Source organism: Apaloderma vittatum, unplaced genomic scaffold, assembly GCF_000703405.1.
Source record: "Apaloderma vittatum isolate BGI_N311 unplaced genomic scaffold, ASM70340v1 scaffold5239, whole genome shotgun sequence".
NCBI classification, from domain to species: Eukaryota; Metazoa; Chordata; class Aves; order Trogoniformes; family Trogonidae; genus Apaloderma; species Apaloderma vittatum.
In genome coordinates, this window is record NW_009736808.1 from 15,349 (window position 1) to 28,881 (window position 13,533).

A 13,533-nucleotide genomic window follows, 5' to 3' on the forward strand; every position below is an offset into this window, starting at 1 on the left:
TCATCACTCTCTACAACTGCCTGAAGGGAGGGTGCAGTCAGGTGGGTGTCAGGCTCTTCTCCCAGGCAACCAGTGACAGGACGAGAGGGCACGGCCTGAAACTGCGTCAGGGGAGGTTTAGGTTGGATCTCAGCAAGCACCTCCTCCTGGAGAGGGTGATCAGTTATTGGGATGCACTGCCCAGGGAAGTGGTGGAGTGACTGTCCCTGGAGGTGTTTAAGGAGAGACTGCATGTGGCACTTAGTGCTGTGGTCTAGCTGATGTGGTGGTGTTGGGTCATTGGCTGGACTTGATGATCTCAGAGGTCTTTTCCAGCCTCAACAATCGTGTGATTCTGTGAACAGAGGTGTGAGCTTGATCACTCGGTGGCTGCAGAAGGATGTGATTCTTTGCAGGTATTTGTGGGTCGTGGTTTCGCTGGGATGGAATCCCAGGCTGGCCATGTTTTGCAGCCATCAGCAGTTTGGAGTGGTTCAGGACCTTGAGCTGGGAGGGGCACGAGCCAGGGCAGCTGCCCCAAGCTACTCTAGTTTAGCCTTGGATATGGGCTAAATGTAGATATTGTGGAAACACACGGGTGTTTTTGCAAGCTGAAGCGTGGCGTGGACCTCAGTGAGTGCTTCCCATCCATGATCTTTCATTTTTTATCCACTTTTGTAGAATTCAGGGGTAAGGAGCAAATGGTCTGATAGAGTGCTGCCTTGGAGCATGCAGTGACCTGTTGTTGTACATGAGTGCTGGTGCCCAGGGACCTGTGTGTCTGTATTTATGTACACACAGGTGTATGTCAAAAATCTCACAAGCACTTGGATATTTTCATGCATACATATGTATGAAGGCCTTTGCTAAGATACTGGATGTCTATATGCAAAGAATGTGTACGTTTGAATGTCAGTTTTTTGGTGTATCAGAGTGTGCAGGCAGGTCTATTTTTACATGTGGATAGTCCGAGGAAGCAGTTTGGATTGCAAAGTGTGTGGTAAGAAGTGTGACCTTTGCATGTACTTGATAAAGGGTGGCTATGAAAATGCCTGCTGTCAAGGTTAGAGAAACATGTTGCTACAGAGAAAATGTGCTTGTCTGTTCATGTTTTATCATGTAATATCTGCAACATTAGTGAGAGAGTGTGTTATGTGAAATCTTAATTAAAAAGTATTTGCTGGACATATTTGCTGTCTGACTTGTTAGATATCGGTGCCGGTCGCATTCATGCTGGCACTTCCATTTTTCCCCAAAACAAAGACTACCATTTTTTATTAATGACAGAATGATGAATGCATCAGGATTCAGTCTGTGAGTTTAGTTCTAGGATATGTGTAAGTCATTACTTTTTGTGTATCTCAGAATATAGGAAGTTTGATTTGATGTCATTAGAGTTGAAACTCTTTAATCAATATTTTTCTGAAATGGTTCACCATTACAACATCTGCCATACTGTCCAAGGTCCCTGTGGCCATTCTAAACAGAGTAACTAAGCTTAATAAGTTGTTGAGGCTAAAAAATTGTCAGGACTCTGTCAGATTAAGAAACAAAATTATTTTTTTCTTGTGCTATGTGGGTTTTGTAAATGAATAGTATATTACTTCGCAGAGTTCTGACATAGGTTGATAACTGGCATTGTTGCAAAGGCTTCAGTTGAGTTAATTTTTAAGGTAATCAGAAGGCAATGTTGTGTTAAAAAAATACATAAATCAGTTCTTCATGTCACGTTCTTTTAAAAAAATCTTAAATGTGCTTTGTACTTTGACAGGTTTCCTATAATCACAGGGAAATGGCAGGCAAGAAGGAACAAGACCAGCTTCAGGTATAAATCCAAATTATTTGAAAAATTTGAGATTAATAGATTTATTTTTATTTTTTAAAAAAATTAAAATGTCAATTTACTTTTTTTCAGGACATAATAACCAATGAAAACCAGTGGGATGAAATGTTGCTGACAAAAGGAGTAGTAGGTACTAGTTGTTACTATGTTCTTTTTAATCTTTCACGAAGATGTGTGCAGTTTTTTGTATTACTGTGTCATATCTTTAATGGATGCTTGTTATAAATCTAGAAGACTAGCAGCATGTTACCTTTAAAAGAAATGTTATATTAATATATTTATAAATTTATATATTGTGTTTATGAATATGCACTGTTTTCTGTGATAAATAAGTATTTTTAACAGATTATATTAGCCATTATTTTATCCACTGTTTCACAAGTTTGAGAAGATACCTTTCCAATGCAGTACTCTGTATGTTAGCAAGTTGGATGCTTCCGTGGAAGATTTTCCTCCTAAAACCTTGTACAGACCAAATTAATACTGTACGGTTGTACTTAAGTTGGACAGCATTCTTGAGAATTTGTGTTCTATGGTGTGTATTATTCCTAGTTTTTGGTGTTCTCAGTCCAGTAACTATATCTTAGGAATTATATTTAGGTAGAAGGAACAAATCTGTAATGGGGTCATATCTACAGAGTAGTAGTAATGGGGGAGAAATGATCTGCATGAACTTGAGGTAAAAATCCTGTAGAATAGAGACTTAGTTAAGAATGAAAGATATCAGTGGGCAAAGAAAAAGATCAATGAAAAGGAATATGAGGCAAATGCAGCCGTCTGGGTTAATAATATCAAATACTACTATGAAGTAGGTTGTTGATGTCAAAAGTAATTGAAATGAGAGGAAACTGTGATGTATCTCCTGAATGCATCGATGTGTTCATGACGCATTCCTTGACTCCACGAGGACTGAGAGATGCTTGTGAACTCCTTCCCAGTACTGTTCCAACACACTCATGAATATGTCTCACTTTAAGTTCTACCAGCTAGCTGCTTGTAATTCCAAACTACTACATTTTAGTGATAGATGTGTATCAAGATTGGTGTGGTCCTTGCAAAGCTGTGCAGAGATTATTCAGAGAACTGAAGAGTAAGTTTAGTGAAGATGATGTGCTGCACTTCGCAGTGGTAAGGATGGAACTTTATTTGCATTTTATTTTAAATATATGTATGTCTGTGTATGTAGAGCTTCCATTTTGCTGTCCTTATACCAAGTAGTTATAATTTTGGCCTAGTTGTTTCTTCCACATACCTGCTTGTTAGAGCTTGTTTCATGGTAGATTAGAAATTGTTAATAAATATGGAAGAAACTGTAACAGAGGAGAGCTAATATTCCATAACTTCTGCTTTCTTTGATGAGATTGCAGAAACATTCAAAAACCACATTGCATGATTTTTTTAAAGTTCCTATGTTAAGGATTATCACATTTAAAATTCTCAGATGTCTACAAAAAATGCCGTTACTTCTTTTTCCTAAATATTCCCCTAAGAGAACAAAAAAGGAGAACTGAAATATAAACTATCACAAAACTGTATTAGTAAAAATATTCCTTTACACAAGCAGTATAAAACAGGAGTTATATATTGTATTTCAGTTAGAAAAAATTTTCACAGATTTAGTTCCTCCCAGATGTTGACCAAGCTCATCCTTTTTCATGCTACTGAAAACTTCCAATTGCTTGATCAAAACATTTTTGCAGAAAAATACATATATTTTATATACAAAGAAAGCAGGGAGTTGTGTTCAGAGATAATTTCAAGTGCTTTCATTGACTACATGTCACAAAGAACTTAATACAATGGATAATCTTTTCTGTCAAGGATGCATGGACTGCTTCCTTATGCATCTTATCTGTATGTACACACACCCCTAAGTAAATAACCTTTTTCATTTGACTTCAGGCAGAGGCTAACAGCATTCCAGTTCTGCGACCATTTAGGGATAACTGTGAACCTGTGTTTCTTTTTTGTGTAGTGAGTACATTACATTTGTTTCTTTTAATTTGCTGCTTGCTTTTGCCTTAAATGTCAGTAGATTAAAAAGAAACATGAAGCTGTATAAACCATATATTCACATTTTACAGTATGTAGGATGATATCACTAGATGTTGTTTATTTGAGGCTGTTTCCCTAAATCCGTGGTTCTCCAGCACATTTTCACTGTGGCTGATGCACACAGAGCTACAGAAGACTTTTGATAGCCAGTTTTGGTGGTTACGTAGTAAGAAATCTCTGTAAGTTTTCCAGGGTTGTCTTGTATAAAGCGCCCACATGTGGCTGCACTGAAATGATTATTTTATGCACACTTTCCCTCAGGGGAAAAAGAGTTTACACTTCCTGCAACTTTAAGATTTTATTTTTTTTAAGGAAAACAAATAAAATTGTCTTTCACACCTGAGTGATTGTAACAATTAATCATTTATCTCTTGCTGATGGATACAGAAATATTATCCTCTGAGGACTCCACTGTAGAACACTGCTTGCTTGGGAGCCAGTGGGTTTTTTTGATGTGAGGGTGCTAGGACTTAAAATTTCTGCAACTAGGGGCCAGGAACAAGGATACTTCTAGGACACTTATAGATTTGAATCTGAATGCTGCCAAGCCAAGTTAACGGTATCTTTGATCGCCAGTTGTTAGCTTTGCTATGGACCTCCTCACTGTGACTGAGAACTCACTGAAATGCAATGGAAATAAAAAGATAGAAAACTTCATGTTATAGAAATTAAGACCTAGTAAATTCCATATGTGCAGTCACTCCTGACTGTACTATTAACTGAGAGCCTAGAAATGAAAAAAAAAGTTGAAAAGGAAGGGAGAAAGTAAAAGCAAGGAAAGGTTCATTCTGAATGAAGAGAGGCAGTAGTAGCTTTTATATTTGCTTCAGTGGGCAGAGGAAACTTTCCTGGAAAAAAAGCTAGCAAGATACAGCACATATACTTGCCTTCTAAAAGGCAAGTATACATGTAACCTAAGTGCCAAGAACTCACAGTGCTAATTTTTCTCTTTCACAGAATGGCAAAATTATTGCAATGGTGAGAGGTCCAGATGGTCCTCTTCTCCGTAGGAAAATAGCAGAACTAGTGGAAGAAGAGAGGAAAATTGCAGCTGGGCAGAAGAAACGTGAAGAGGTACTTGCAAAACAGGTACTTAAATACAAATGAGTATTTTTGTTATGCTTGCATGGTTTCTTTCAATGCCCTGTGATAGACCTTTTGCTGATGTTTAATTTTTTTGTGTTCATAACAGTAAGGTAGCATGTGGAGGTGTGTTTTGTGGTTTGTTGTTTGGGTGGGGTTTTTTTTACCAGAAATTTCCATTAAATAGTACTTTACAAAAACCTAATAGTTTTACAGATTAACCTATTAATGCAAGAAATGGAGAGATGGACAAAATGTCCCTATCAGTTTTAGTTGTCTTTTTCAGGACTGAGTGTTTTTCAGCTACAACTTAGCAACAGTATGTCATGTGAAACAAACACATGAGAAACAGCCATTTGTCTTTGCTTGCTTTGAGTGAAAATGGAGGTCAAAGAACTCTGCTCACAATAAAAGGAAACTTTTAACAAACTGTAGCTCTTTTAAGGAAAATCAGGCTAACCCAAGATTTGCCTTAGCATTGCTCACTTTCCAGGGTAGCAAATATGTTCTAAGATAAAAGTGTTGTAAAGATACGAGAGATATGTTTGACTTTAGCTTTGCACTGGTGATGTACTCCTTCTCTATTTACAATTACCTTAGGTAGATGAACTCGTTTTTGTAGAAGAGAAAACATCAGAAGAATCTGATGAGGAGACTGTACCTGAGGGTAAATGTATTTGATTTGATTTAGAAATGTTGACCCCAAAAGATATTTGTTCTTTCTGTTACCTGGTTAAGAATTTGGTATGTCCAGCTTTGAGTTAATAATATTAACTTTAATTTAATGATAGGAGAGGCCATGACTGAGGAGAAGCTTTTTTTTCTGTAAGAAATTAAGATATTGGACTGTCACCGTTAGTTTCTTCACCCTTGCTGTGGGAACCTTCAGACTTCAGGTCCCTGGCATCTAGCAGGGAATTTTCCTGTGTAAAACCAGTGTCTGAAGGTCCCTGTGTTAGCTAAACTGTATTGTCGAGCTGATGTTCTACAGGAATACCAAGATGGAGGCAACTGAAGAGAATTAGATGAGTTTATCTGTGGAGGAATGGCATGTCTTGTATCTCAGATTATTTTTAATTAACTCTTTGACTGGATTAGATGTAAGAGCTAAAGAACAGATTTACCTAAGAGCGTAAATTCATTGTAAGGTTCCGAAAAGATTGAAAAATAAGGACCATCAGTTTGTGAATGCCCTTTGGCAACACTGAATTGGAATTAACTCCGCCATTCTCACTTTTGTCTTGTTGTTTTGGTTTTTTTTCTCCTGTGAGAAGGCACTAGATCACAGTCACAGACTGTGTCTCTTCTCCTTCCTTTTCCTGCCTTCTTTATTTTATGGTTCAACTGCCATATTCCTGACCTCAGCCTTAGCCTATTTTTAATCTTCATAAACTCACTGAGATCAAGTAGTACAGTATTACAAATCGTGTAGAAGTTATGTACGGACTTCACTCTAATCCACAGAACCTAAATGTGTGACAAAATCAGAGAACGGCATTTTCAGCCTGGGTTCAGCTTCAGGTTATGGGATTCCTCTGAATCCATAATACACTAACATTTTGTGTTAATATTTTCCTTACCACATGCAAGTGCCTCTGAGTGTTTACTAAAACTAGAAACAAGTGATAGTCTGGTGTTTGTTAAAGATGTCATTAAGTTCCTCTAGCATGTTTAGGATCTGATTGAATTACATTCTACTGCTTAATTGTAAACCTCAGATTCTGCAATGACAATGAAGTTTATTCTCTTACCACTTTCTGTTATTTGGTGAGGATCTTCAGAGGTCCCTTCCAGCCCCTACCATCCTGTGTGAAACTATGTCAGCATCCGCAATGCTAAGGAAACAAATACGAACTATGAAAATAAATGTGTATTTTTACTGGAGGTCTCTAATAGGGGGCTGGTTAGCTCAGTTGGTTAGAGCGTGGTGCTGATAACAACTAGGTCACGAGTTCGCTCCCTGTTCGGTCCCCATGTGTTGCCTGATCTAGCTGAGAGGCATCCCTGCCCATGACAGGGAGGTTGGATTAAATGATCTCTAAGGTCCCCTCCAGCCTAGGCCAGTCTATGATTCTATGAATATTCATACAGGTTTTCACTTACCGATTTTTCCTTAGTAATATTAATTTTTTCCACATTTCTAGTCCTGCATGTGCAGAGCTCCCTAGACAAAGCATCTGTATTAAACTGCAGGTTTTCCATTACTTCTAGCTACCTGTCAACCATTTCTCCATTATTACCCAAAACATCAGGAGTGTGAATTTTGGGGATGGCCAAGGTCTATCCTGCACTCCAAGATATGCCTTAACTGCTGGAGTCACTTTTCGTTTGGAATTACTGTTTGGCCATATTTGATATTAAAATCGAGAATTATTTAGAGAAACGCACTTCTAAGTAAAGAAATGTGTAGTTATGGACCTATTTTGATAAATGTACTCATTGACACATGATATTTTTTTTCCCCCCCTTTCTAGAAAAAGAAGTACCAGTCAGATATTCTGCTGGAATTATAAAACCTGATGATGTCTTGGAGGGTCATGTAGAAGAAATTAAACAAAAGGTAGGCAGAATTTGAAAAGATTCATTCATCTTACTTAAGAGACAGAGTAGCAAGATGTAAAATTAAGCCTGAGTATAAATTACGATCTGCTTTAGAACAAGATTTGTTAATATTTCTCTAAGGATGATAAAAGCATGATAATTTTGACCTGAAATAATACGGTGTTCCAGCTGATACTATTTTATGTCAGTAGATGGGGTATGACTACTATGCATACGCTGCAGGTTAGCAACATGTGAAATCTAACAAGCAATTATCTTCCCCCACCTCCACCTTACATTACAATAGAACTGGGAACTAGAGATTGTTGTGGTGACAATTCTTCACACAACTAACTAGTTCCCTATGGAAGAGTGCTTGCATAGATAGACACGTCTGACAATATATCCTGTAGATGGCGAGGCTAATTCATGTGCACTGGTAATTGCACACTGATATCTGTCAGTAGCACAATATTTGTTCCTGCAGTAAAGAATGGGACTCCAGCAAGCACACGAGGGTGCATCCAAGGTTTCAGTGTTTAAGCCATCACGCAGTGAAAGAAAAATCCTGTTGCATTCTAGAATATGGTACTAAAGTGCTCCTTTCAGTTACAGGAATTTCTCACTGTTTCTGTTATTAAAAAATCCCTTGTTACACTGTATATCAAGATGATAAAATTATGTTAATTTTAAAAAGTGTGATGACAGGGAGAGGGACCTTTGCAGGAAAGAGATTTGAATTGTTGTATAAGTTGTTTCTGCAATTACTTTACCTTGGCCAGAAGGGAAGAAAGCTCAGTAAAGAAAAAAAATAAAAAAATCCAGCAGCGCATGAAAGCTGAGCAGCCGCTGTTGACTCTGAATTCTGCGCTGCATCAAGGTGTATACTCACACATTTTCCATGCTCAGCCACATCACAGGAGCTTTTTAAGGAGCAAAGTAGGGAAGCAGATTAATGTCAACATGGGATCAGTATTAGGGCTGTTGTTTAAATATCTGTGTAAAGGATAAACCTCTTACCCAGGTGACTGAATTTTAAGATAGGTCATCTAAATGTGCATCTCTATAAATACTCAAATTTAGTGCGGTAATATAACTTAAGAGAGACTCATAAAACAAATTTTATTTTTATTTATTGTTTCTCAAGTCAAGTAGTTTAGTCTAATACAATTTTTGACAAGTACACACAGTCTAGGATAACATTTTTAGATGTGATTGCATGTTAATAATTCACAGTGGTTAAAATTAGTTTATTCAATGTTAAAGGGATTATTAACTAATGAATGAATACCTACATTGAGCTGCACTGTATTTTTCACAAACATTAATTTTGTGGGTATTGTGATCCTGAGTTTAGCGAAATGCTTTGAAAAGCTGGAACATCAGTTTAGGCAAATGTAGCACTTGTATTTGGAATATTTCAGGGCATTTTAAACTTAAAATAGCTTCCAAACCCAATAGTTAGATTTATAGCATGTGATTTTTTTTTTAATGTATCCATTTTCAAATGCTCCTGAGTAATAACTAAATAATTGCAGATTAGAGATGCAGGATATGTGGTTGAAGCAGCAGAAGTAAAAATGCTAACTGAAGAGCAAATCAGAGTGTTCTATGCCCAGAATAAAGAACAGGTAAAAGAAAAAAACTGAAAACCTAGAAAGGTTAAAATATATCATTGTATCTATGTGTGTTTGCAAATCTCTTTTTTAAATTTTTAGTATGTTGAACTGAATTAATGTAGATTTAGTACATAGGGGAAAAAAAAAAAGGAGCATCTTTTTTCTTACTGACTCATACAAATATGGCTTGGTAGCATCCTAACATTCCAACTAAATTAAACAATTCAAATACCAAAAGATTTTCTAGTTCTTTCTGTTATCATGCTGTTAGGTGCTGAAACATAGCACAAAACTAAAATCCAGTGACATCTGTATGACAGTATGTATCTGACCCATATTCTTCCAGCCAGAATAGTAGTGACAGTATATGTTATATAATTTCTTATACTATTATTATGGGATAGTACTGCGAGTAAGCACATGCACAGGCAGAAAGAGAAGGCATCTCCATTGATTTTTTAAATTATTATTTATTTTTCTTGTCTCTATGCTGTATTAGGGGACAAGAAACAGTTAAGATCAGGCAGAAAGTTCAAGAAATCAATGAAATTATGCTGCTTGACATTAAGCCAGATCCTGGAGATTGTCAAGTACTTTGGCAGCTTTGTAGCTAAAGTTAATTCTGCAGAAGGATCTGAAGCACAAAAATGAAGCTGCTTAGCACGTATTTATTTCTTATTTAAAGTCTGCATAAGATGGAGGCTAGAATTGTACACAGGCAACTAGTTTATTAGAGGTACCAATGCAAGGGATGGCATAATCAAAAGAAGGTGAGAAAGTATTCTCATGGCATTCCAAATGAATTAGAGTGAGATGAGATGGTTTCTACTGAAGCCCGGGGAGGGGATGAGAGGGAATAAATCTGATAGTCATCATGACTTGGTTGTACTATTATTTAGAAAGGAACTAGCAGGGTGAGCTTGTAAAGAATCGTGGAGAACTTGATTTTGGCCAAGTTTGGGATTCTAGTTTAATCAAACAGTTTTGAAACAAAGGTGAAAGTCATCTTTATGAGACCAGCAGCCAGATTTGAGATTAGGTAGGTCTAGCAGGAGATGTGGGAAGAACAAAGAGAAAAAGTGTGCAGTGTTTGATATATGCCAACACGACTACACTGTGGTAGATCATGGCCAACATTAGGACACAGAGAACAACAAAACTACCATGAACTCCCAGAAGTGGTCCAGAGAGCCTTACGCATATTGAAAAGCCAATTATTTGTTTTTCTTTAAGTGCAATTTTTAGATGAAAAATAATTGTATTGAAGTGACATATAGAATATGAATTCCTCAGTGCCCAGTGAGCAAAATTATTCCCAGTTTGATGCTCTGTGAGCTTGCTGAAGGTCCAGAGGCTCCCTGTTATAGCAGAACGGGGACATAAGCAATAGACCTTCAGATACAACTGCAGGAAGAAATTGTTTCTATGAAGCTGGGTGATCCAGTTTGTTTATCTTGTGAAATGGATCAAGTGTATGCATAGATAAGAGGAAAGTAATTAATTGAAAGCATACATGTGGATATTTCAGCCTTGTATTATTAAAGCACAAATTTATCATATATGATCAGATGAGAGTGACTGGCAAAGAAATGGTTTAGTCAAATACTTAAAAGGAGAGAAGATATTTGCTGAAATATGGGAGAAAAAGATAACATACAAGGGAAAAAAGATTAAAATCTCACAACAGCCTCAAAATTATTTTCTAATGAAAATGTACATTTCTAAGATTGAAGGTTGAACTGAAGGAGGGAAAAGAACACAGCAAAGAGAATGAAGACAAGGCCTACAAATTTCCTGCAAATACTTTGGTGTTCTATATTTATATTAAGTTTCTCAATTATTTTCTTCGTTCCTGTCATTTGCATTTTAACTCAGAAGAACATGTGGTACTTGCTTAATGTAATTCTATGACTTCCTTTATCTCAATTAATTTTAGTTCAGACATTTTATAATGTGGTCTCAAATAGCTGATTAAAGAACTTCCCGAACAATTTGATGTGGTTTTGAGTAATGTACATGAATGCAAATTTAGAATAGGAATTCTGAGTTACTTTGGAATGGTAAGTCATCTCATTTCCAATGATAAACTCAGAGTTTCTGCACCTCATAGAGGGAAAATGATATATGCATATATTTTATTTTTTTAGCCCGATTTTGATGATTTTGTTCAATTTATGATGAGCGGTCCATGCCACATTTTAGTAATCACTAAAAAAGAAGCAACTGATGCTATTCCTTACTGGAAAGAACTCAGTGGATCGAGTGAGAGCATGCCTGGTGAAACTGAGGCCAAGAAGTCAGACAGGTAAGCACCAGTGAAAATATCCATATGTGATTCCGTGACAGCACGCAGAGCACAGCCTAGACGGAGAAATGTTCTTATCGATGGTCATGTGCACGGGGTCCAGGGAGTAGGCAGAGTTCTTCACCTGGTCCTGCATCACTCCAAGGTGGGTAAAAATGTCACAAGGATTCGCTGTACCACAACCACGATACCTTGAAGTGTCTGGGTTTTGTAGAGAGATTTAAGGAGGATGATAGCTGTATACACAGCATCAGGCAATGAAGTGTTCGCAAAAATTCAGATGCTGGCTCAAGTTTTGTATTTAGACAAGAGATTTACTTAAAACAATGGGGATTTAAATACTTTGTTCCAAAAAAGAACTCATAATAATAATTGCTATTTTTGTTTGTTCCTGCTGTATCTCTTTCTGTGTTAATTTAGTAAAACGAGGGAATATTGAATTTTCTGCAAGCGACCAAAAATATATTTGCGTAGAGAAATAAACCTTAGAAATAGTTCTCAGTGTAACTTGCCCGTATCTCTGTTAAAGACAGCGCTGTAGTACTATTGTATTTGTAATCACGCTGTACATGAATTAAGCACAATCTTTTTATTGATCATTCATTAAACACTGTGCACTTAATAGTAATTCTGTCTAGCAAAACAGAGAGACTATTCTGAGTAAGAACATTCTTTAACTTGTGAAATGGCTTCACAGTTCTATAAAGATCACAAAGGAAAACCCATTTTTGAACAGTTAGTGAATTGTATGACTGAGTAAGTAGCTTGTTTTACAATACTGAGGTATGTAAATATACATCACACTGAATTTATAGCACCAACAAAACATGCTACATCCAAAGGGGGCTGAAGGATTTTAAATTCTGTCCCTCTTTCTGAAAAGCTTAGTGACTTCTAGCACAGAGTGCTTTTCCTTTTAAAAAGAATCACAGTATCACAGTGTCACAGTATCACAGTATCACAGTATGCTAGGGATTGGAAGGGACCTCAAAAGATCATCTACTCCAATCCCCCTGCCAGAGCAGGAACACCTAGACGATGTTGCACAGGAATGTTTAAAATTCTTTCCAAACTTATAGAGAGTGACTATTTTCTCAAAAAAAAAAAAAAAGAAGTAATTTCTGATGGAATCCTTGCTCTTCCCATGTAGGATAAATATCTTCCTTATAACAATCACTATGTTAGTATAGCTGCTGATAAAACAGCATATATTGTCTTACTTCAGAAATTATTGGGTGAGAATCTTTTTAGGACAGAAAGTCCAAATCTAAATGACTAATCATCATAATCTTTTTGGCTTTCAGATGCAGAATACTATCTTAAACAAAACACTCAATTTTAATTTTGAAACGGCTTAACAGATTTTGTAATCCTTCAGGTACCTCTGAAGTCAAAGCTAAATCTGCATCTCAGAATAGCGTAAGAGCTTCCCTGTATTGATTTTACAGCAGTGCATTGGTCGTAACGGTCTTAACAGAGGAAAATGCTGTGGAAGAAGGGAGGAAACTAACAGGTCTAACTGATCCAGAAGTGGCAAAAGAGGTATCTCTTGAATCGATTCGAGCTCAGTTTGCACAAGATATTTTGTCTAATGCTGTTCATGGAGCATCTAATATAGAAAATGCACTCGAAAGCATTGAGTGTTTATTTGGAGAGCTTCATATAAATTAAACAATTAAGATATAATTTCTGAAAACTGATATTCATGTGATTAGATGTATTTGGCCACTTGTATTTAAGACTATATACACAAACACTTTTCTTCATACTGCGTTTATTTTTTATCAGCCAGTTTTTATCAGTTTTGCCTTGTTGCAAAGCGTATCAACGTAACAAGTAATAGCTTCTAGAAGTTTGATCTTAGTAATGATTTCTTTACATATGCTTAGTAGGTAGTTTTTCTTTAGTCAGTTTAACAGATTTAGGCCTTTCCCTTTTCATTTTCCTTTGGGAAATCTAAGGTGTCTTGGTTACTTCAAGGCCCTGAAAAAAATTTGCAGTGTTTATATATCCTTTTCCTAAACATATATATATTGACATATTCCTTGTTTAACCAGCATTCTTCATCCTCCATTACATGACTCTTAATGAAGCATTTTTTTGTTTAT

At 36.6% G+C, this 13,533-nt stretch overlaps 1 protein-coding gene across 1 annotated transcript; it reads left to right on the forward strand.

Annotated features, from left to right (window-relative positions):
* The first annotated feature begins 1,771 nt into the window (after positions 1-1,771).
* On the forward strand, positions 1,772-13,096 carry NME8 (NME/NM23 family member 8). The gene is made up of 12 exons (XM_009877104.1): positions 1,772-1,804; positions 1,895-1,952; positions 2,844-2,950; positions 3,725-3,796; positions 4,835-4,951; positions 5,561-5,627; positions 7,444-7,520; positions 9,040-9,132; positions 11,268-11,425; positions 11,955-11,965; positions 12,091-12,181; positions 12,874-13,096. Exons 1-12 carry the CDS (start codon positions 1,772-1,774, stop codon positions 13,094-13,096), a joined length of 1,107 nt encoding a protein of 368 aa, XP_009875406.1.
* Positions 13,097-13,533: the final 437 nt, after the last annotated feature.

Coding starts and splice junctions, on each gene's coding strand:
- NME8 (XM_009877104.1), top strand. CDS start 1,772: ATGGCAGGCAAGAAGGAACAAGACCAGCTTCAG. Junction 4,952..5,560: donor GGCAGAAGAAACGTGAAGAG/GTACTTGCAAAA, acceptor CAATTACCTTAG/GTAGATGAACTCGTTTTTGT. Junction 7,521..9,039: donor TAGAAGAAATTAAACAAAAG/GTAGGCAGAATT, acceptor AAATAATTGCAG/ATTAGAGATGCAGGATATGT.